Source organism: Sphaeramia orbicularis, chromosome 1 (genome assembly GCF_902148855.1).
Source record: "Sphaeramia orbicularis chromosome 1, fSphaOr1.1, whole genome shotgun sequence".
NCBI classification, from domain to species: domain Eukaryota; kingdom Metazoa; phylum Chordata; class Actinopteri; order Kurtiformes; family Apogonidae; genus Sphaeramia; species Sphaeramia orbicularis.
This window is the reverse complement of record NC_043957.1, coordinates 31,640,217-31,664,424: the sequence shown is the minus strand read 5'-3', so window position 1 is coordinate 31,664,424 and position 24,208 is coordinate 31,640,217. Positions and strand designations below refer to the sequence as shown.

The following is a 24,208-nucleotide window of genomic DNA, read 5'->3' as shown; positions in this document are numbered from 1 at the left end:
GTCTGTTTCAGCAGGAAACTAGATGCCATTCTTCCCTTTTCGCTCCCTCAACAAAAGCTCCATGTCACTATCTCACTCTGTCAGTGTTCGCCAGTCTGGAAATAGAGAATGATGGCACCATTTAGAGCCAAGTGTGAATACACTCTGACATAAGGCCTGACAATAGAACAGACAGTCACTGTTCACCAGAGACCTAAGATTAGACGGCCCACAAGGAATTCCCTGCCGGGGAGATTAGTTTCATTGACGCTGCTTTCTACAGAATAATCAAAAAGGAATCTGTGTGTGTGTGTGTGTGTGTGTGTGTGTGTGTATTTACATGCAAATGATTAGAGGGTGGTCTCTAATAACGATGTTGTAAGAAGCATTCACATGTATTTGAATTTAAAAAACATAAATCATTTCCTCTGCGCACTATTCCAGACAAGTTATATATACTTATATATATAAGTTATATAAGTAATTTTTTTGATGTATTTTAAAGTATCTCTGTCTGGTCTCTACAGCTCGCTTCTTTTGCCAGCAGCTACTACTTCTATTTCCATCCTGCTGTTGGTGTACACAATACAGTGAACACCTGTTCAATCTAACACAATCCAGTACAATACCTGCCTCAGAACAGTAAAGCCGGTCAGCCCCTCCTCTTATCAACTTCAATCTCTAGCTCAAACAGTCAACCTAACCACAACAACAAAACACAACCACACTCAGCGATATGAACCAAACCCTGGAGAGATTGATGGCTGAGACAAACAGCCACCTGATCTTATGCACTGTACCTGAATCTCAACTTACATTATTCTTGTTCAAAATGTTTTTAATTCAAAAGAGTACTAAAGTTTGTAGCAAAATTTAGCTTACCTGGTTTGTCTGAACTTCTCACTTAATGTGTAAAAATGTAACACATTAACTGACTTAACTTAAAAATATTTAATCTATTTGTGACTTTATGGACAGTATTCTTTCACCTACAGCACTGATCTTGAATCCATGTATTGCATAAACTATAAAGTTTATGCAAATTCGGAACATGCATCACAATAGTCTATAAATAGAACAACAGTTATGTGGTTACCAGCGTCTTATAAACAGGGTAATATGTGTAGTGTATATATGCCCTTTACTGAAAACATAAAATTAAAGTTATGTCCTTGATATTTTATATTCAATGTTTTTTGTTTTGTTTTGTGAAAACAATTTTGGAAAATACAAAATGTTGAATTACCTGTTAATAGCTACTGGATACTGTATGATATCAAAATGGCATATAAACCCAAACATGTTTTTCTTGCTGGTGATCTAATCTCTTGACCTTGTAGCCTGATCTCCTGCTTCTGTTGGTAGATGGTTTCAACAGGAATAACTGGTCAGATAACATAGTTTTGTGCTGTCTGTGCACACAGTGACCCTGCTTATTCTTGATGACCCAGTGTTTCAGTGCACATTTACCTTTACTGCACTGTTCAGAATTTTATCAGTGCAAGTTCAGTGGATTGTATCCCAAGTGATCAATGGACTTTAAATTTATGAACTTAGTTAATTAATAACCATGAAATACCACCTATATGTATGACCTGTGTTCAAACAATAATCTCTCTCGACTGCTGATTTCTTAGAACCCCTAAACTTGTGGATCGGCTGGTGGGCTGAAGAGGTCAGAGTGAGAAAATCTTTAAAATAAAACTTTAAAAAAATGCATTTTTACCAGGCTTTTACTTAGCATGTCTGTACTATGTATGCTCATGCTCTTTTTGACACTTTATTTTCATCATAACTTGGAGTTGGATTTGATGCATGACGTGTGCTATACAAATAAACACTGACTGATTATCTTAAGCATAAAGTGATTTCAGAGGCCTTAAAGAGGAAGTGAAATGTGAACCAGCCACTTACCCTTTAGTTTCTCCACTGCACTCTGCCCAGCTCTCTCTGCGACCCGCCCGTCCTCCCTCTGGTAGCGGTCATCCAGAAAAAGGGCGGTGGCTTCTGACAGGTGGACCTTCCCTGCCACACCCAGCTGCTCCATCAAGTTAGCAAGATTGACATCATTTGACCATACATCAAACTTAAATCGCTTCATTCCCAAGATCCCACAGAGGACGGTACCCGTGTGGACACCGACGCGCATACTGACAGTCTCACATGTCTCCTGGCAGAACTGCTCAATGGCTTGGATCATACCCAGACCCATCTCCACACAGCAGTAGGCATGATCGGGTCTGGGCTCGGGGCAGCCTGCTACACAGTAGTAACAATCTCCCAGAGTGCTGATCTTCTCACAACAAGTTAATTCACAGAGGCGGTCAAAACGTCCAAACAGATCATTCAGAAGACCCACTAAGGCTGGGGCTGACTTATTGGCAGACATTTTAGTAAAACCCACAATATCTGCAAAGAGAATGCTGACTGGCTCCATGCACTTCATGTTGAAAGGCCGGAATATTATCTGTCCACGCGGGATGGAGGTCTTCTTGCGTTTGTGATTGTTGTGAGGGTGGTTCCTAGGGCTTATGGCACTTTGGGATTGTGAGGCTCCACTGCTTCCTGGCCCCCCCACTGAGACAGCTGAAGCAGAACAGGCACCAGAGGAGTAACGCTTGCCAGAGTTCTCCCCACCACCGCCTTCATCATCACCTTGCTTCATCAGTTCATCTGCAACTCTCCGAGGCATCACAGAGTGGATCATGCGTTCTTTTAGGGCCTTCTCAACCTCCAGGTCCTTGCCATGCATGATAGCCTGGCCCACTTTAAGGAAGGTGCTGCGAGAACGCACCTCTGACATGATGAACAGGTGGATGCCAATGACATGGGCACACAAATGGAGCAGAGTTTTAGCTGGGCCCAGCCAACGAAGGGTGTCTTCTTCCCAATCAGATCCAGAACCCACCAACCCTGTCCCCCTTTGCAGCAATGGTAACCACCCCAATGCCTCAAATAGTATAGAATACAGGAGCCCCAGCAGTACAGAGGCATACAGGCGCACGTGGAGGACACTGTATAGCAACAACAGCACTTCAATGCACAGAGAAAAAGTGCCCACAGGGGAGATGCAAGGGGTCTTGAGTGGTGCTGCTGAGAGAACTGAAGCATTCCCACCACCAGCCCACTCCAGTTCAGTGTAACCTGCAGTCTGTATTTGTGGAGCTAAGGTGATGGCAAAGGTGACAGCAATGAGGAGCAGGGAAGTTTGGTTATACAGTCGTGTGTAGGGCTGGGTGAGCGTGAACAAAAAGAGGAGCACTAAAAGGACCAAAAAAGAGGCTGTGGGGACCAGGAAGGCCATGGGATCACAGCGATCATTATTGACACCAAAGTACAACCCCCAGAGTACAGCTGCCACTGCTAGATAGAACAGGACATATCGGAAGCGCCGCTGCGTCTGAGGAAAACACCTCTCCTGGCATGCCTCCTCCAGTATGGGGGAGTCAAACTTGGGGTCCCAGCACTGGGCAGCAGACCTCTCAAACAGCGGTGGCGCCTTCCTGTGCACCCTTGAAGTGGAAGTCCCAGCTGGTCTGGAGTCTGCTGAGCTGCAGCTGGAGGAGATGCTGTATTTGTGGAGGTTAGGGTTCATTTTACTCACAGCCCCATAGCCTCCAGCTCCTCCTCCTCCTCCTCCTCCTCCTCCACTGTTGGCAGCCATCAGTGACTCATGTTGATGCATGTGTGGTGCGCTGTTGGTAATCCGCACGGTCACGGCACCATCCCCGCTGGAGTCGCAGCTCACTTCCGTGCCATGCATGAGAAGCTGCCGGTGATGTTGCAGAGTGGCCATATTGACTGGTGTGACGCGATAAAGAGGGGGGGGGGGGTGCGGACGATGTTTTAAATATTAATCTTCTCCTCTGAAGGCGCTCAGGCAATTAAACGCCGTGCGTGGGCGCCGTGTGTGCACATGTGGCACCGTGAAGGAGGGAGGAGGCGGCGGTATGACAGGGGCAGGCAGGCTGACGGAAAAAGGAGAGAGAGAGAGGGAGAGTGCAAAGGTGTTTGTTGGAATAATCACACTGCATGAATGGTGAGCACGGCACAGACGTCTTTGCTACGCACACAGAAGCCTGTACAATCACTCACACAAGACGCACCGTTCCAGTTTCTTGAGCAGTTCATTATCTGGCTCCGGGTTTGCGTCAGTACTCACATTACATGTATCCTTCTCCAAAGAGGCTCTGGGTTTGAGCCCGGTGTTCTCTCCAGCTGCGGTAAAAACACTGTCATCACTCTTTCTGCCTCCTGAATTGAACATCCTTCTCGGAAAAGGACTGTTTAATGATGCAACGGGATTTTTATGCCTCCATCAAGTGAGTCCTGACGTTACATGACTGGAAATGACCTCCTCTGGATGTGCGCAGTGTGTCGATACTGCTGACATTACAAAGTCACACAACGTCAGGAAAACGTACAGATGTTTACTTCCGAAAAGACAGCGTTCAGGTCCAGGTCTTCATCGTGTGAGCACATACAGATGACTGTCAACAGTTGGTGTTGCACTGCAAGTGGCAACAAAAGTTACACTGTGCGCACAAATTGCCCATTTACATTTCCTTTCCCTTATGAAAAACCACCTAAAATCCTATTGTTTGTGTGGCACTGCCATACAGTGCTCATTGGAAAAGTGTTGAAATGAATAATCTCGGTAGGTTGTCGGTTTAAAGCAGCAAAACTATTAAAATTATACTTCAGGTAAAATAATAACTTACAATTGATCACTAGTCTCCAACAATATACAGTCTACTGTGAACCTTACAAATAAAAATAAAGTAATGCCAAGCTTTAAACATGTGGAAAAGGGTTAAATGAGTTAATTTTGGTGATCTGAAATAAAAACGGCTCTACCTTCCACTACATCCCTGCTCAGGTATGGCTCAGTGTGCTAAGGATTTCCATTGATTAATCCCATATATCCTCCTTCCATCTTTACTCCAGCGAGTCCACGCAAATATTAAAGTCTGTGATATTTTGGAGCTCTGTCCAGTCCAAGACCCAGATCATAAAAGGCCTGACAGACAGGCCTAATCCCACGGATCCAGCCCCGTCCTTTCCTGAACTCCCTCTCCGGATCTCCACTGTATATTCCCCCTCTGCCTTCCAAAGAGGGGGTCGGGGAGGGGTATGTGCTATTCAAAGACGCGTAGTCCAAAAAGAGAAGCGCAAAAAATACCATCCGCTGGCCCAAATTAGCGTAGGTTTGCCTCTGCTGGGAGTGTCTGCAACTTGTTGCGCGCAGTTGGCAAAACATACAGCTATGAGGAACAGTCTCGGTCGGAGCAGGCTGGTCTATAAATAGTGATGATCAAAACTCTTGCAATAACAACACCTACAGCATGTAACAAATGATTGCTTTCCTTAAGATTACACTGTGCCACAAAAAGTGAAAAAGAAATAGGAGCGCGTAATTGGATTAGTTAAAATTCGTAAAAACGCGTGCAAAACGTCAGCTATAGCCCCCCCTCCCCTTTCGTTTCCAAAATCTTCCAAACTTTTTTCCCAGGCCGTATTTCCTGCGTTTGGAGTGCAGACCCAGTTAAGAGTCTCTGGTTATTTAGGACTGAGGCTGGATTTCCTCCCTTCGCATTCCCGCAGGAGCAAAGAAGTAGAAAATCCCCAGAGCAGTACAGAACAGCCCATTTGAACGTCCTCCGCTGGATTATTAAAAATCGCCTCCCAAACAGCGCTATCTCCTTATCTAAACCAGTTCCTTAGGTCTGGAGAGCACTAGTTTTCGCTGGCATGCGTGTGTCCAACAAATACAACAGTGTATGTGCGCTCTGGCTGTAGTGCGTCCTCTTCCGTCCGCTGCTGGTTGCCTCCCTTTTCCCCCTGATACAGCACTAATGGAGTTGGGGGCTAAATAAAACACACCTTCTGCGGGACTTTTGCGGCTGACGTTCCGTCTTATCCGGGCAAAACAAATATCTCCACTGATGAAGCTGCCACTATCCCTGCGACTGGGTCGGAAATCCTCCCCCAGCTGTTGTGGCGGTGCGGGTTGGTGGGACCAGCACGTCAAGCAAAATGCAGCTGTATGCAACACGGCTTCCGGTGGCGTCTTTCACAGGCCACATGAGAAGGATAAACAGGAGGAAAGTCTATGGATCTCTGAGAATGTCCCACAAGTTTATATCGAAAAAGTCAAAGATGAAACACCACACAAGAGGCGCTCTGAAGGGAAATAAAGTGTTCTGTGTGTGTTAAGCACCAATCGAAGCCAAATAAGGAAACACATGCTCACAAGTTAATATTTAAATTGCAAAATATGATACAAAACCTATTGCTATGGTGACTTTATCATAGTGGCTTTGCTAAGTTGGCTACCAGTACGCATAATTGAGGTAGCAATTAACTCTACAGGTTGCATCTATTGTATATTATCCTATATTATAAAAGGGAAGTGGACTGTGTGCATGTGTGTGTCTCAGGCATCACACAAAATCCGGAAAGAGCTGAATGCTGCAGTTTGGCATATTTGCGGATTTTTGGTCAAGGAAGAGACTAGTGAAAACAGTAAGTTGATAGGACCAATATTTTGGGAAATATTAGTAATTTTGGAATACAACAGCCTCCCAATGGCCAATCACATTGCTATACCCAGAATCATAGACTCATCATTAAGTGGGTTACCTAGTAACAGATAAACAATAGGACACGTTGCTGTGGTGTCAAATTTCATGTGCAGAAACGGACATGCCAGCTGAGAAGTTATTCAACTGAAAATCCCAGTGGAATTTACCAAGAAAGTAAAGGAATTAACTGTATCAGAGGGCCTAGAATGCGCCAGTTATATTCTTATTCTTATTATTGTTATTATTATTATTATTATTATTATTATTATTATTATTATTATTATTATGAGTAATAATAGTAGTAGTAGTATTTCTTTCAGACCAGATTTTTTTTTTTTTTCGCAGCCTCTGGGCTGATAATAAATCTAGGCAAATATAGCCTAGTTTACGAGTGTAAACAAAATAAATACATGGACAAAAACAAATTAACTATGATTATTACACCAACAATGACGTTATTATTATTATTATTATTATTATTATTATTATTATTATTATTATTATTATTATTATTATTATTATTATATACCGTTTATCCATGCAGGTGTGGTAGTAAAGCCAACAAGCTGCTAATGCTAGTAGCCTTATGCTAATTAGCAGTAAAACACTAATGGTTAACGTTAGCATGAATGGACAAACATCAGTGTAGTGTAAGTTCACCTTCTCAGTATAAAAAAGCCCCATATAGACAGTCTTCATTTTAACATTTAAATTTTCTTTTTATTTTTGAAAATACACTACCATTGTTTTTTTAACAGGCAGTCAGACCGAATAGAGAAATTGAGAGCTTAAAAAATGTATATAGTAGTAATAATTGAGCTGACTACAGCTGGACAGCAATGATAGTACACGATTTCCAGTGACACCAGAGGAAAGGCTAAGGTGTGCTTTAGTTTGAAGGCAGGCGGTGACCTCCGGTGTGGCTCTGCTTGTCTGGGTCTGTCTTGATGTGGGTGTTGGACAGTGGGTGTCCACAATCAACGTTAGGCAACGTTTTATCACATGCACGAACTTTTTATCCTCACCTTTAAAGCCACCAATGTCGACGTTTTCTGTCTGGTATTTGTCCCCAGCTCCAGTGGTTTGACAGTTTGTTATTGTTCCAGCTCCGTTTATCCATCTGGTGAGTTATCCACATGTTGGACAGTACATGAAGTAGGATAAATGATGTGTGTCCAGATCACACTTTGAGTTGACAAATGGTTGATCTAAAAGCTATAATGAAGCATGTCAAAGAGGGTAGTGATAGAGTACTGAAAATAAGCCACTGGAAATAAAGATTATACTTTCAAAATCAGAAGGGAATAGTATCACCAGCAAAATAAAGTATGAAAAATAAATGTAGGAACTGTGCTGTAAAATGCTACCTGTAAATGCATGATGTTTTTTTTTTTTATTCATATCCCTGTTCTTTTCATCTGTTTTGCACTTTACTGCTGTTGTTGAAGTTTGATCAAATTTTAACACCAATGTATAGTGTTGAGTTTTGTGACAATGTATTTTCCAGGTAGTCCAAGGCTTTTCTCAGCTTTCCCTTGACAAGATGGAGACAAAAGTTTGCAATCTGAAAAATAACTAAAGCTACCAGATAAATGTAATGGAGAAACCATTACAGTATTTACCTCAGTATTAGCTGAAGTTGCAGTGTTGTGCAAATATCAAGTTGCACAGAATGGAAAGTGCCTCAGGCTTCTCAAAATTATAGTTAAGTGCAGTACTTCACTAAAACTACTTACTTCACTACTACAAATTAGTAGGAGTGATGGGCCTGTTAGTTTACTGTGTAAAGAGCTTATTTAAGAGACATGACAGAAAGTAATATTAACCTTAAACACCCACTGGTGATCAAAACTGATCTAAAATGTTCATTAACTTTTGAACTGCAAATTCCATCAATATATATTGAAATAATTCGGGTTAAATGCAGTTCCAGAGCTTTAGAGTAGCATCAGATAAAACCCATTTGGGTGTTCAGAGGCGCCGTAATTAACTCTGAAAACATAATTTTCTGCTGAATAGATATTCACCACTAAAGCCCCTGTAGTTTGATAAATGATAGCGGTTGTAAATACTTGATTTTATATTTAGTTAATGATATATTGTTGAAACAGTTATTTTGCTTCAGTTTTCTCTGTTGTTAAATAATAACCTTAGAATTTACTCTGAGCTTTTATGAACATCTACATAATCAGTAAGTCAAATATGGGAAAATATGTCATTTTCACAGAAAAATGTATAAGGTAAAATAATAGTGATAAATTATTCAGGAAAGGTTATATATAAGAGAAAAAAATAATTTGGGAGTAACTACGAAAAGAATTCTAGGTTTTTATGAGTTAATCTTGAACCGAATAACACAAAAGTTACCCTGTGCTGTCATGTATGATATTATTAAAATTAAGAGAATAGCTTTTATAAATAACCAGTAAAGGATGTTGCCTGCATCGGATTTGTGCCAAAACCACAAATTATCAGTTGAAGACCCTGGTGCTAAAAGTATTGAAGTCACATTTTTGGACAATTCAAGTTGAGTTTAGAAACATGTTGTATTTGTTTAGCTACAGTAAGTTCACCCTATCAATATTTATAACAGACTTTTTTTTTGTGTGACTTAAGCACTTTTAGCACCAGGGTCTTCAATTATGTACTAACTTTTGGGCTGATTTTATGGGTGATTTGAGGAGAGATGATCATTCCAAATACTGTGAAATATGCAGCAACAGTGCACATAATGGGCCTCCAAGAGATGATATAGAATATTATTTAACCAAGGTAGTTAGAGTGTTGAAATCAATCCTAAACCCAGGCCTATTTATCTACTCTATTCTCCTTCTGGGTAAAAAAAAAAAGAAAAGAAAAGAAAAGTAATTTTCACCAGCAGGAGTGACCTTTATCTCATTTTATTTTAAGTATAATCCAGTTAACAGAAAAACCTGTTTTGCTGTACATAACAATAAAATAAAGATGGACTCAAACAAAGAGAATAACTGATGTTTTAAAAAATGCCACTATTAATGTCTTTTTCAGACCATGTTAGAGTACTGTTTCAAATGCATGTATAATAGTCCCACAATGAAAACAACTATAAAAATATGAAGAGGCATGACAGGATTCTGGAAAAGATTCATCCTCATGGTCAAGTACTTAAAGAAAATTGAAAAGAGATGGTTTAGAATGAAACAAAAATTGGCCTACTATCCAAACCAAAGCTTAGTGCAAAATACAAGTGGTTTATATTAAGATATATTAACTGCAGATAGATTGCATTTGTTGTCAACTTTAATGAAATGAAATCTGATGTTTGATAGTGTTTATGAACAGAAAGCAAACTTGAACAAATGGGGAGGAAAGGTTAAGGGAACTGATTCACTTTTTCCAACACCTTGTAAGTGCAATAATGTGTAAACTTTGAGTCCTATAAATTCAGCAGCCCATGGTGCATCGCTGTGTGTGTGTGTCTGTGTGTGTGGTGTGAGCATGTCTGCACATGTGCTTATGTTTAAGAGGTTACAAGAGAGGCCTGTTTGTTGAGTTGATAAAGCTGCTCTGATAAGTCTGTGTTCACATTGACTAAAACCTGGAAGCGCTGCCTGTCTGCTCTGCAATCACAGTTTACACACAGAATATGAGCTCAAACATTGACTCCAAATACTTTTATTACATATGCACAGGTGTGTCTGTGCTGTGTATATAGGGTGTGTTTATCATCATGTCAATTAATTGATCACTGTGGGGAGATTTAGTTTGTGCTGTGGAGTTTAAGGTCAGTATCGTGGCGGCTACATCCACTTACAGGTATTTACAAAAACACCAGTGAAGAAACCTTTTCTGTGGAAGCAAGAAAAATCTAATGATAACATGCTTGTATATTATCCCATAGAGACCCAGAGCTACTTTTGCGGCAGTTCACAAATAAAACTTTCTCTCTATTTAACCTTTCTTAAGTTATTTATCATCATTTATTGTGATATTATCCTCTGTATTTTGTATTTTTTCGATGAAAATCAGGTATTCCCCCATATTTAATTAACTGATCATGTAGATGTTCATAAAAGCTCAGATTAAAGTTGATTGTCATAATATATCAGGAACCAAGAAAAATGAAGAAAGCATGACATTTTCCACAAAAAAATATAATTAACTGAGCATAAACCAAGTGTGTCCATCCACTGTCATTAATCAGACTCAATGGGTTTTACTGGTGAATTAATGTCGAAGATGATGGTGTTTACATGTTCACTGCAGAGTCTCTGAACGTCCAAAATGGGTCATATCTGACCATGAAAAGATGATAAAGTGTGTTTTATAGCAATTATTTACATGTACTGGTAAGATTAGTGGATCAACAGGTCATAAACACTTTACATGAGTACATACTATTGGTTGACAGTGGATGTTTGGGTCTTTATGGGTTATACTGTGTAATTTGGGATACACACCCTTCATATGGTGCTGATGGTGTTTTAGATGCACTTAGACTTGAAAAAAAAAAAAAAAAAAGAATGATAGCCTATATGAAAAATACACCTGTTAGTTGTAGCTAGTTGTCTTGTAAAATCCAGATGCACTAGGCACTGGTCACACATAAAAGTGGTTCTGATTAGATGGCACATTTCTACTGAGTATATCACGTTGTGGGATCAGGCAAAATAATATGTGTATGATAACAATATCAAACTAACTGATAATAAAAAAAAAAATTGATGCAAATATTATCATGTTGCATATAATATTAAATTTAAAATAAATGATCACTTATAGAGGACAGTACCCATTCTAATATAAAGACGATTTTTAGTTTTTGTTTGTTTATGATGTAAAATATTTATTTTTACCATTTATATTCCTATAGAGCTATACATTTAGACGTTTGCTCTGATTAACACACTGAATCGAGGCGCCTCCTGGTGGCTGTATACTGTTACTGCAGGAAATCGTCAACAAACACCTATCTTTACAGCAGAAAAAAAAACAGCTTTATTTTATAACGTTTCACCTCAGTGCTCATTTAATATAATAATCTATTAATTATTCTGCTTGATTTGGCATGCAGTGTCTTCAATTCAATGATGTGTATTAATATGAAGATGAGAGTCGGCGTCAACCACACCTCTTCAGCAGCTAAAACAAACAAATGAGATCATTTATATATCATCATTTCAATGGAAGAAATTTCAGCGTTAATATTTGTGAGGCTTCAAAAAATAAACAGGACAGCAGCTTTTTGTTGTTGTTGTTTATTCAAAAGAAATCACAAAAACTGACCATTACAAACAGGCCAAAATTAACAAGGAATTAAAGATTTAATTCCAAATAAAAGAAATGTCCCTGTGGTTTGTAGGCTCGCTGATGTAAACCTAGCAATAGTTCAGAGGCATAAAAAACATGAAATTAAATAGAAATTATGACTGAATGATGGGATTTGGAGTAGAACATGTCTGTTTCAGTCAGCTGAGCCTTACCTATGTATGAAAAAGGGAACATAAAACTTGCAGCAGAGTGAATAATATTGTACAATGCAGCTTGTCGTCTAACCAAGCTAGGAAAACAGCAGTTCAATTACACCCATCATAAACAGTGTGTACCCTGTGTTGATGAATAACACTGAGTTTCAGGACAGCGGCATGATGTTTAGTTGGACAAAGACAGAAAAACACAGCATGATAGATTTGTCTTAACTTTCAGACTTTGTGAAGAACACAGAAAACACAACAGTGTCAGCATTTACCTCTGTAGAAGTTAGTGCCAACATCTTCCTCTGCAGAAATAAAGAGCAAATAAATAATGTATGAAGTCTAAAACAATGACATTTCTGAAAACTCTGCAATCACACCACAATTTCATCAACATGAGAGATAATGCAGGAAATTTAGAAGGAGATCTTGATTTTTTTGTCGTATTTTAATCTCTTACCGATATAGTTCTGCTGCAAATATTTTAGATATAAAAATATATTTACTCTCTATCAATGCTGGTCAAATCTCCACTGTTTTGTCAGCCATACTGGTGTCATGTATGTTTAAGGTGAAGCAGAAAAATGTTTGGAAATCAGTGTTGGAATCTACAACGTGTGTACTCTCCCAGTGCAGTAAAAATCCATCCATCTGATACTCCATGCAGATAAAAAATAAATACTATGAAGTTTTCTGACCCTGGTCTGCTTGGTACTTCTGCACATTTTCAGTTTGTTTTCTCCCTCCATCTCTCTCCCCACATACAGCCATGAAAGTCACAGCAGTGGGGGTTGTTTCAGGAAAGCCTCTGGCTGCTGCCATCTGCCTCCTCTGTTCCTCCTCCTCTGCACCCTTCTCCTCCTCCTCACTGCCTCCTCCAGTGGTTCTTGGGTTTCTCCTCACACCCAGGCTCTTCGCAGGTGCCAGGGAGCGGTGGGGGAGGCGGCGGGGTGGCTTTCACTGCTGCTGCTGCAGGTGTCTCCGAGGCCTTGTTGAGGCTGCTGAGCAGAGCTGGGAGGTCTTGTGAGACGGCCTTCTCTATCTTGTCCAGCAGACAGCCACTGGTCCAGCTGCAGTGGTAGGAGAGCTGCTTGAAGCTGGAAACTGGGTTTACCCCAAAGAAGTCCTGGTAGGCCTCTTTGTCAGGCAGGTCGAACTTGCTGATGTTGGTTTTGGCCAGAATGGACTTGAAGATGTAGTATTTGTCTGGGTCAGTTACAATGTCTTGGAAAACCTCATAGGGGTCACTGAACCAGCCCAGCTTATCGTTGTAGGTCTGGAGGTAGCGATCCACCAGCAGGGCATGGATACGCACACGGATGCCATGCTGACGGATGAAAGCGATTTTGTTCTGCAACTGGTTCTCAATCATCTGCAGGAGTAAAGAAAAAAGAGACAATGATAAGGAGAAAAGAACCAAGAGGAAAGAAAAAGAAAACACTCAAATACACAACACACAAAGGACATCAGTGTCATCATTTAAAAAAAAATAGTAAAACTAGTAGCTTAGACAAAATTGAATTATTTAAAGTATGTGAACCACAGGCTTTTAAGGGTATTTTAACTCCAGTTAAGCCTTAAAAATTCTTGGTATTAAAATTTAAAGAGATTTTCTCCATTCTTCAAAACAGAATAGAGAGGCAAATTATTTTTGCTCTAAAATCACTAGTTATAATGAATCATTTGTTCTTTAAGTCCCCTGCTGCTTTGCATTTTTTGCAGAAATATATCTTCTTCACTCATTCACTGATGCTTATATATAATAAACATTCAATAGTTCACATTAAACAGTAAAATCACATTGAACAGAGTCATAACATCAGTTGTGTAACAATGCAATATAAATGTTCATATCTATAAAATACAAGTCTTTGCATTGTCAGATTATTAGCAGAAAGTAGTCCATATGTTATGATTTCTACTTCTTGTGCTGCGGGATGTGTGATATATTGATATTTTTGTATAGAAAATGCAGCTTTCATTAGTGCAATGTGAAGCTTTTGCACCTAAAATTGAAATATATGTGAAGGAGGTGATTTGTAACAAGTTTATTTAACATTTTAGAGGAACATTTCTTTTAAATTAACTGGAGTGGATCTTTGTTGTAACAGTTACAAAGTCCTGATAAATTTTTCTGAACTCACTTGGTTTAGATCCTCCAGCAAAGAGGTCTCCTCCTTCATGAAAAGTTCTCGGCTGGTGTCAGGAGCGTATTCCTGAGGCCAGAAGGAGCTGACGTACACTCGTGGAGGTTCTGTGACGTTGACCAGGGGCGCCATGCTCCAGAACAGGGCACCGTAGACCCTCATTAGGTCCTGGGTGGTGAGACTGTCTGCCTTGTTGAGGATAAGGCGGATCTGGGACTCGCGGCCCTTCATCTGCCTGAAGAGCATCTCCAGCTCCCCGCCAACGTCCAGCTTGGTGGGGTCGAACACCAGGAAGATAAGATCAGCTCGATCAATAAACCACTGGCACACGTCATTGTAGGGATAACCTGGAAGAGAAGGGGCGAAAGGAGGCACAAGTCAGGCTCTGGACAATATCTGGAAGCAGCTTGATAGAGAAAAGAACATAACAGCTTAATGGAAACATTTACTTCTAACCCATAAAGACCCAAACATCCACTATCGAACAAAACCATCTACTGATCTAAAATGTCTAATCCCTGCTGATCCACTAATGCTATCATGTACATAATTGGTGTAAAATGCAGTTTTTCAACTTTTCATGGTCATCACATATGACCCATTTGGACTTTCAGAGGCTCCGTAGTGAACGTGGAAACACTGTCATCTTCTACAACATTGATTCACCAGTAAAACCCATGGAGTTTGATCACTGACAGTTGATGGAGACACTCGGTTTATTTTATTTTATTTTATTTTATTTTACCTTTATTTAACCAGGAAGAAAATCCCATCGAGATTAAGAACCTCTTTTCCAAGGGAGTCCTGGCCAAGAGGCAGCACAACACATAGTTACAACATACAGTTACATCATACAGGTACAACATACAATGATTTACAGGACCATTCAACCTATGTAAAACACGTGCAAGTCATTGAGTCTCTTATTTTTGATAACTTTACTGGAGAGGTCACTTTTTCATCAGTTTTCTCTGTTATTGATATAATAACCCTCAACTTTAATCTGAGCTTTTATGAACAGCCACATGATCAGTGAATTAAATACAGGAAAATACACAATTTTTACAGAAAACACACAAAATACAGAGGATAATGTTATAATAAATGGTGATAAATCAGGTAAGAAAGGTTAAATAGAGAGAAAAATTAATTTTGGAACTGATATAAAAGTAGCATTGGGTCTTTATGGGTTAATGTGACGCAGCAGACAAATACTTAATCCAATATTTGTAGGTCATGTTTTTTTTTTTTGTTTTTTTTTATACAGTGCTTGTGTGCTGAACCTGTTTGTAAAAAGGCTTAAAAGGCTTTTTATTATGATTATGGTAAGTGTTAGCTGGCTCTTTAGGTCTTCAGTCTACCTACCTGCCTGTAGGTGTGTTGATAATACATGTCATATAATTACTGTCTAAAGTGGACGTACATCGATCAGCTGTAATACTATGACAAATGAGGGTGAAATCATAATAAAGTTGATCTATTTTGATTATTTTCGTTACAACAGTACCTTTCACTGGGTTGGATATATTAGTGAATATTTAGTCTTCGAAGTTGATGTGTTGGAAGCAGCAAAATTGAAAAGTATAATGATAGGAGTGATGTTGCCAAGAGCAACCATGGATCCTGATACATGAAGTTACAAGTTCCAGGACTTCAGGGATCTGCTGCTAATGATACCACAGCACACCTTCAGAGGTCTGGTGGAGTCCAGGCCTTGGGTCACCACTATTAGACAGGTGGTAATCATATGTTCCCACAGATTTTTGATTTGTTGTCCTTTATGGCACTAACTGCAGAACAGGAACACTGAACAAAACCTATAGTTTTGGAGATGCACTGACCCAGTCATTTGACCGTCACAATATCTCCATTGTCAAAGTCATTCAGATCCTTGCACTCACCCATTTTGCTGCTTTCAGCACATCAACTTCAAGCACTAAATATTAACTTGGTACCTAATATATCACAAGTACTGAAAGGTACCACAACAACAAAATAATCAACATTATTATCACTTCACGTCTCAGTGGTCATAATGTTACGGTTGTTTTGTGTAGCTTAAAAAAGAATCTGCTGATATCAGCCTTTAATAGATTTACTGAACTTCCAATCTGACCACAGCTACACACATACAACACTCTATACAAACCTGGGCTGAAATTTAATGAAAGTAGAGCAAGTTAGTTTGTCTTCTCGGGGGCTAAGTATAGGTACAACTAGCTGCACAGGAACAGTTTTTGCCACAACAGTGACACAAATATACTACATTGGTAATCCTTACCTCTCTCCTGCTGCTTGCGGTTTTCGATGATGCCAGGCGTGTCAACTAAAGTGACCCTCTCCAGCAGCTTGTGAGGCATCTCGATGCCCACCAGCCGTTCCAGGAAGCCTTGGCCGAACTTCTCCAGAGGAGAGAAAGAGCGTGAGCTGTCTGCTGCCATTACAATTCCCTCTATGGTCCGAAACTTGTCACCATGCATTATGACGGTGTACTCTGAGGTGGTGGGCTCAGCACCTGGGGAAAGGACACATGACATGATATGAACTGAATGAAATAACACTTAAGGTTTCATTTGATGCCACAAAAGACTACGTTTAGTTAAGATGGCCAAGAAAATAACCATGCCTAAATGAACAGTGTTTTGTACAAAACAAGTGGTGCCAGCAACAAACCCCACCCCTTGTATATATTGTACCTTATTTTGGCATGGATCCAGCTGATGTCATCATGTTTATGCAAGTGTTGATGTCAGCATATCAACTGCCTCTATGTATGTGCCAAGTTTGAAGTCAATTGAAACAAAATGGATGTTTTTGTAGACATGTGAAATTTCATCCATTATAAGTAAAATGGGAGAAGAAAAAAGATTTTAAAAATTCAGAAAAAAATTGACCTTTGACCTACTTTTGCCAAAATGTAACCACATCTATTCTGGGTCACTGGCAATCAATAAATCCAATTTGGTATAAATTCAATCAGTAGTTTTGCTGCTACAAACATGAAATTTCACCCACTAAAAGTAAATGTGGAAAAAAATTCCTAAAAAAAAATTCATAAAAATTTTTAATTTTGACCTACATTTCCCAAAATGTAATGAAATCTATTCTGTATCACTGGCAATCTATGAACCCAATTTGGTATAAATTCAACCAATAGTTTTGCTGCTAGAGTGTTAAGAAAGAAAGAAAGAAACAAAAAAAACAAACAAACAAAACAAACAAACAAACCAAACCAAAAACAATACCCCTTGCCTTGCCTTCCCTTCGGGGGGCAGGGTAATAATGCAATCTTACTAGTTAATTAGCATAAAATGTGAATAAATCAGTTACATAAGACTGTGAAAGTGACTATGGAAATTCATATAGCCATGTCTGAGCTGCCTTCTATCACACAGTGGTTGCTATCATTATGAAAGCTGTGTTTTATGTATCCCTGCTGTGGTGATTTACACCTGTTATCATTGGATAATAGCTGCGTGTGTTTCTAGGTGCTTTCACTGATGAGCTGCAACACAAACAATCAGGCTGTATTGGTGTAAACCTGTGTAGAGCTGCTGCGAGGTGCCGTGAAGACCCAGCAGGTAGTTGATCATAGAGGATTTGCCAACGCTCCAGGGTCCCAGAAACAAAACCATGGGTTTAGAGGTAATCTCACCATCTGTAGTGTTTGGACACACATGAAAAGAGGGGTGAGACACAAAGAGCACTGAAGTCATTTGAAGTAAAAAAAATTTGCCATATTGTTGGGTAGAGTCATCTTGATTCATCACATAAATTCATCTGACATACACATCATGTTTTTCTTTGTAATACTTAATCCTTACACTAGTGTGGGGTTGTGACTGCTGAGCTGTGAAAACAGCTCATCCAGTGGTGGAAGAAGCAGAGATCCTGTACTTAACCAACCAAGACTACAGTGTAAAAGTACCCCATTATAGTTAAAATCCTGCATGAAAAATACAAGGACATAAAAAAATAAAGTTCTGATACACAAACCTGTTTTCAGTTTTTTGACTTTTTTTGTCTAATCTCTGACTTTTGGTGACATAGCTGGTGATTTTAACATTTATTGACTAGGGGGAGAAATCTGTAAAGGCACCTGCAATGAAACATATCAGCTACTGAAAATGTTTGCTTAAAATTTTGGAATTTTATAGACTTTACATATTATGCGCCGTGTATAATATTTATCTTATGTTAAGTTATATAAGTTCTGAAATAAATGTGGTGTTACATAGAAAGTGTGACGACTAAGTCTACCTCGCTGTCGTACATATAGGTGTTCAGTGTGTAATAGTTAAACACTGACCCCATGTCACTCACAGTCCTTCATTAGAATCTGCATTTATTTGAATCATTCAAGCCTTTTAAATTACAGAAACGTCAACACTGGTCTAAACTCAAACAAACACTATATAGGCAAAGTTTTGTGACACGTTGAATTCAGGTGTTTCACTTCTAACAGGAGGCTGGGCTACAGGACAATATGACAAATGTTAAAATGTAATTGTACTTTGTGATAAATATCATTGGATTAAACAGTTTTATTTCATGCTTAGGGTTAATTTGATTCACACTATAATCTAAAATGCTTACTAAATAACCTCTAGATTTCTGAAATATTGTTCACTTTCTGACCATAAATAATTATTTTAAACCACAAATACATGCCTGGTATCTACAACCCTCTGCCAGGAAGAAAAATTAGCTTTAGAAAAAATACACATTATTTGTGACAATTATTGACGTCTGACATGATAATTTTTTTTATCATAATAATATGTCAAACCAGTGAGAACAGGAGATCTTACATTGTAAGTGTGATGTGTCCCAGTACTTTTGTCCAGTTGGTGATAGTAATGCACCTTAATGCTGGATGCCAAAAACAATAAAGCAAAAAAAAAAAAAAAAAAATAGGAAGAGAAAATGTGTTCTTTGTCGATATAATTTTAAACCTCATTTTAAGATAGTGAAAACAGAATGACTAATATTTTCAGGTGATTAAGGTAAAATAAGATAAGATAAGATAAGATGCCTATATTATTCCACAATGGGAAAATTTGCTTTGTTACAATAGCAACAAGATTATACGCTTAAGAAAACACAATCATGACTATTTTATCCAATTTCTGCAAGTAGATTCCCATGTAAATCTTACAGTATTTAGGATCTTTAAATACTTTCCAGAGTTAATCTTTTCTTCTTGACACATCTGCTTTTGCAACAAATGCGCAGCACTGCACAAATACTGTACTTATTAAACCTAAATATAGTGAACTGATGTTGAACCAGACTGATCAGACCCTCTGCTTTGAAGACTAAATGTTCCTTTTATGCCTCACACGTTGTCTTAAAACGTCCTGAATACATACATGTCCTTTCATTCTGCACCACAAGGGGTCCCAGACTCCCATGACTCAGTATGGAGTCTTCATCACATTCTTTTGCATAAATAAAACTCCCTGCCCTCAAGTGCTGTGGAACAAAGTTGTAGGGCATCTGGCCCACACAACATCCCCTTTAATTTTCAGCAGACAGACTCCTTATTGTGTTTCTGTGTGTGTCTGGCTTGAATAATCTCCGAACCTGGCACTGTTTCCTCTTAATTATAACATTATTTGTACTTGATGGTGTCTATGTAAGTCCAATTCTTAAAAATACTGTATTCAGTGTATTGAACTGTGTGGTGAACTGCTAAAGGTGGTCAACAGCTGTGATGTGGGTGGGTTTGTTCCTGTTGGATTTCCAAGGAGTTATTCTAGCTAGAAGGGCAATTATGTTTTTCTACATGACTAGGAACTGTTTGGAAAAGAAAACTGTTTTACTGAAAAGCAGTACATTCATGGAAAGACAGAAGTCTCTGCATTATACTATGTAACTTGGTGAGAGGAAGCTATTTTTCAGTTTGCAGTTTTTCTAAATCTTTCCGTCTCTCTGATAACATGTTATTATGTGAGACGTATGTTAATTTTGTATGTTTGCAATAAACTCAAGGACTAAATATTCCTTTATGAGTTGAAACATTTCTTCCCCTTTTTAAGCAAAAACTTTGGTATTTTCTCAAAAATGTGTTGGTGCAAAGCTGAAAACAACATTTTCTAAGCTCATGACAAGTTAATACTTAAAAATAACTGATTTTCACAGGAAAGTGATGCTACAAACATATGATGATATTTTAGAATATTATAAATTGCTGTATATGTGCCTGTATTGAACTTTTTTGCGAATCTTTACCCATCTTACTGATAATTTCCGTGTCGAATGTCAGGGGTTGCCAGAAATTTGTGATGTTAAAATGGGGTCATGAGCCAAAAAAGGTTGGGAACCACTGATATAAGCCATGATGGAAGCATATAAAGTGATGTAGCAGAGTATGGAAGAATATATAAAGGTATTAAAGAGACATCAGAACGAAAGAGATAACAATGGAAAATCCTATGATGTAATAGTGGAAAAAAAACCACCTGGGATTATTGGAATAAATTAGAATGATCAAATCTATTGGCGTAAAACGAAAAAGAAGAAAAAGAAGAAAGTGGGCTGTAACCAGAGACTGTATATTAGTGCAAATATGGAAGCAGAACCATAGAATGACAGTGTCTTTCATGAACTGCCCTTGGATTATGTTGTCCATCACTATAGCTCGACTGTATTGAACACCAGCAATATCCAGAAGAAGCTTTGTTCCTTCCTGATCTGGACTCTGATTTACCTGTGACTTCATGCTGCCTGAGCTCATTGTACTTGTAGGCCTGTTCCATTGGTTTGATGGCCGTGTGGTAAATGTCCAACAGTGTCTTCATGGCAGCTACAGAGAGACAGGGGAATAGGAGAAAGATTCAGGTGGTGTAATTGGTTTGTAATGGCAGGAAGACATTTTGGATGAGCCTATTATTAATTCTCTTGCTACCATTACAGATAACAACAATTACTTGGCAGCACATGATGAATTGCCCTCATAAAGTTTATTGAATTGAGCTGAGGTAATTAAGACACGGGCTTGGCTGCAGCATTTTGGCCACTTTAAAATGAACCAATCTGGCTTTGGAGAACAGAGAGGCTTTCATGCAGTGGAAGAACAGAGTTACACATTTGCACTGATTAATCACCTGCCTGGAGACATATTTGCACACACACACACACACACACACACACACACACACACACACAAACTGTATCCGCATACTTACACAAAAAAGTCCAAGGATCTTGACATCGTGAAGCAATTTTAGGAATACTTTCTCCAGAAAAACTCCCAAAATGGACTCAAGCTTCCTTTCATTCACATGCAAACACATCTGTTCTTCTTTTCCATTGATAAAATAGTGGTAAACACATGGCTGCATTTATATTTAGAGTATTTAACACAGAACTCCAGGCATTTCCGCAGTTAATGTCTGGATGACATTAACAGTTGGAATCACAGCAGTAACATCAATGAGGATCCATACTTTGGATCTGTGTTTGGTGTGTTTCTACATGCATGTGTCTGTGTGCACATGTACTACTTGTTGAGTTTGACCCTTTCATTTCTTTGCAGTAAGAGGAAAATCTAACAAAATTTCAATGTCTAATAATAACTTTGACATTTCTTTCTCCTCCTCACCCGAAAACTCTGCAGAGGGTTCTGCTGTAGCCAATCGCAGTGTGTCCTCGATGTGGGAGCGGTCCCTCAGTGCCGGGCCTGCTGCCTCACTGTCCTCACGTCCTGATTGGAGGAGCAGACTGTCATTCAAATGTTAAGGTCATCTGTCCTGGCCTGCATTTAAGGAAGGTTGTGGAATCCAGGAAATTACACTTCATGTTCAAATGAGAGGCAGTACCTTATCTCTGCACTGACAGGTAGTGATAATGTTGTAGTCTCTGAGACAGGATTTCCTTTGGTTCATTCATTATCAGCTAAAATGTCACAGCTAATTAGTCAAAAATCAGCTGACATGGTTTCAAGATACAAGTGACCCACCCCCTCCCCAGGTAAAAGGTATTCTGAGCTGTGAGTGACCAGACCATCTGGGGCCAACTGTTATATCATGCTGTTGTCTGTCTATCTGTCTGTTCCTTTCCTCTGCTATTTCAGTCTGTTTATTTCTGTACTAGAGGTTGTTGCTAATTCCTCTTTAGCTACACACAGTGTCATATTCTGACAGTGCAGCGTGCCCAAGACAGGGAGACACGGACCTTTGCTGTCATTTCATGATTAATCTGAGCTAAAGTCAATGAAAAACACATAGAAAGGTTTGGTGCAACATGATATGCAACATGATATGTAACTCCTAGTTAGGAGCTATTTGTTCATTTGCAGTCTCTCAGATTGTGAAATCAATTTGGCTGATGTTTAACTTATCCAATTTCACTTGAAAATGTGACTTAATCATTAATAAACATATTTTAGTCTTGATGTCCAGTTGATTGGTCCGTTAGAAGGACCATGCACATGCATTATTTCCTCTGTAATTTTAGAGGATAGTAATTCAAGTGTTATCTCTGTTACTGATTGAATGATAATGATGTTTTAAAGTTAAAACTTTATGAGTCTAGTTATTATTACCCCACCCCCCAGAAGGGGAGGCAAGGGGTATAGTTTTTGGTTCAGTTTGTTTGTTAACACTCTAGCAGCAAAACTACTGGCTGAATTCACACCAAATTCGTTTTATGGATTGCCAGTGATCCAAAATAGATGTGGTGACATTTTGGGAAAAGTAGCTCAAAGTTTAAATTTTTTATGAATTTTTCAAATCTTTTTTCTCCCATTTACTTATAATGGGCAAAATTTCAAATGTCTATAAAAACATAAATTTTGTTTCAATTTACTTTAAACTTGGCACATATATAGAGGCAATTGATATGCTGACATCAGCACACGCATAGACATGATGACATCAGCTGGATAGATGCCAAAATAAGTTACAATATGTGGGAGGGGTACATAGTATAATATGTATATAATAGACTTAGAGGAAGGAATGTGAAAGGTGACTGTATTAACTCAGTGCTTGTTCAGAGACAAACATAACTTTTGAGTAAAACCCATTCTTCCAAGTGTGCATGTGTTTATTATAATGAAGTTGTGTGTAATCAGTCTTAAACGTCTTCAAAATGATACAGAAAAGAGCGTAAAAAAGATTTTCTCATACTTTTGGATTGGTAAGTCCCCAGAAAAAAGTTGGGGAGCCACAGGTGTAGGGTGTAAATGTGTTACTTTTTTACCTTTGGCTTGAGGCTCTGCTGGTTCCTCCTCCACTGTGGCCTCCTCAGTAACCACAGGAGCCTCTTCCACTGTTGCTTCCACTGTTTCAGGTTCCTCAGTGACCTCCTCCAGAACAGGCTCTGGCTCTGCTTCAGGAATCACCTGTTCAGGCTCTGAAATGACTTCAGGTTCAGATTCAGCTTCCACCACAGCTTCAGTGTCCGCTTCTGCCGTCACTTCTGGTTCTGGCTCATCCTCAGGTTTGGGTGTCTCCTGTGGCTCAACATCCACAGGTTCTGAGTCTAGTGCAGGAGTCTCCGTTGGTTCTTCTGGTTGCGATTCAGCCACCTCTTCAGCTGTGGGAGTTTCCTCCTCTACATCCTCCAGTAGGTCAGTTTCTATAACCTCCTCAGCAGATACCTCTGTCTCATCCTGTGAAGCTTCACCTTGTGGCTCCTCAGCTGGTTCTCCCTCAGCTTCCTCAGCAGCAGGTTGAGCTTCGTCATTCACTTCCTGTCCTTCTTCAGAGCTTGCAATTTCTTGATCAGCCTCAGATACCTTCTCCTCCTCTTCAGGTAAAGCAATCTCAGCAACTTCTTCCTCCTCTTTCTCCTCAGCCACCTCCACAGGATCTGCCTCCTCAGATAACTCTTCTTCTCCTTCAACCACCTCCTCCTCCTCTACTTTTTCCTCTTGCACTTCCTCCCCAACAGAAGCTGTCTCCTCTGCCTCCTCCACCACCTCTTCTTCTTCTTCTGCTGCCTCCTCCATAGCAGCTGCCTCCTCCTCCTCTTCTTCTTCTTCTGCCTCCTCCATAGCAGCTGCCTCCTCCTCCTCCTCTTCTGCTACACTATCCAG

The 24,208-nt window shown here is 39.4% G+C and overlaps 2 protein-coding genes across 5 annotated transcripts in view; both read right to left on the bottom strand.

Annotated features, from left to right (window-relative positions):
- Positions 1-5,959, bottom strand: part of LOC115420409 (adenylate cyclase 9) — a 47,449-nt gene extending 41,490 nt beyond the window's left edge. The window contains exons 1-2 of one of the 3 annotated variants that reach the window (XM_030135646.1): positions 4,142-5,959; positions 1,894-3,947 (exon numbers count right to left, since the gene is read on the bottom strand). In XM_030135646.1, the coding sequence (XP_029991506.1) occupies positions 1,894-3,775 (1,882 nt within the window). In that variant the 5' untranslated portion in view covers positions 3,776-3,947; positions 4,142-5,959. Of the gene's footprint in view, positions 1-1,893 lie in introns of all 3 variants that reach the window. The other 2 variants (XM_030135655.1, XM_030135649.1) reach the window with 2 other exon arrangements.
- A 5,825-nt stretch (positions 5,960-11,784) lies between these two features.
- Positions 11,785-24,168, bottom strand: LOC115420371 (sarcalumenin). 2 transcript variants are annotated; one of them, XM_030135617.1, is made up of 8 exons: positions 23,669-24,168; positions 23,371-23,608; positions 21,770-21,871; positions 20,876-20,971; positions 17,705-17,821; positions 16,445-16,678; positions 14,161-14,510; positions 11,785-13,388 (listed from the first exon to the last, which is right to left on the bottom strand). In XM_030135617.1, exons 1-8 carry the CDS (start codon positions 24,164-24,166, stop codon positions 12,882-12,884), a joined length of 2,142 nt encoding a protein of 713 aa, XP_029991477.1. In that variant the 5' UTR covers positions 24,167-24,168; the 3' UTR covers positions 11,785-12,881. The 2 variants fall into 2 exon arrangements, with proteins under 2 accessions (XP_029991477.1, XP_029991471.1); XM_030135611.1 differs by having other exon boundaries at positions 23,371-24,168.
- Positions 24,169-24,208: the final 40 nt, after the last annotated feature.

Bases quoted from the DNA above. Each gene is read 5' to 3' on its own strand.
- LOC115420371 (XM_030135611.1), bottom strand. From the start codon at position 24,166: ATGGAGGAGGCAGAAGAAGAAGAAGAGGAGGAGGAGGCAGCTGCTATG. The intron at 21,872-23,370 runs GTAAAAAAGTAA...TCCTCCAATCAG, and splicing joins AGCAGAGCCTCAAGCCAAAG to GACGTGAGGACAGTGAGGCA. The intron at 20,972-21,769 runs GTGAGGAGGAGA...GTCTCTCTGTAG, and splicing joins ACCCTCTGCAGAGTTTTCGG to CTGCCATGAAGACACTGTTG.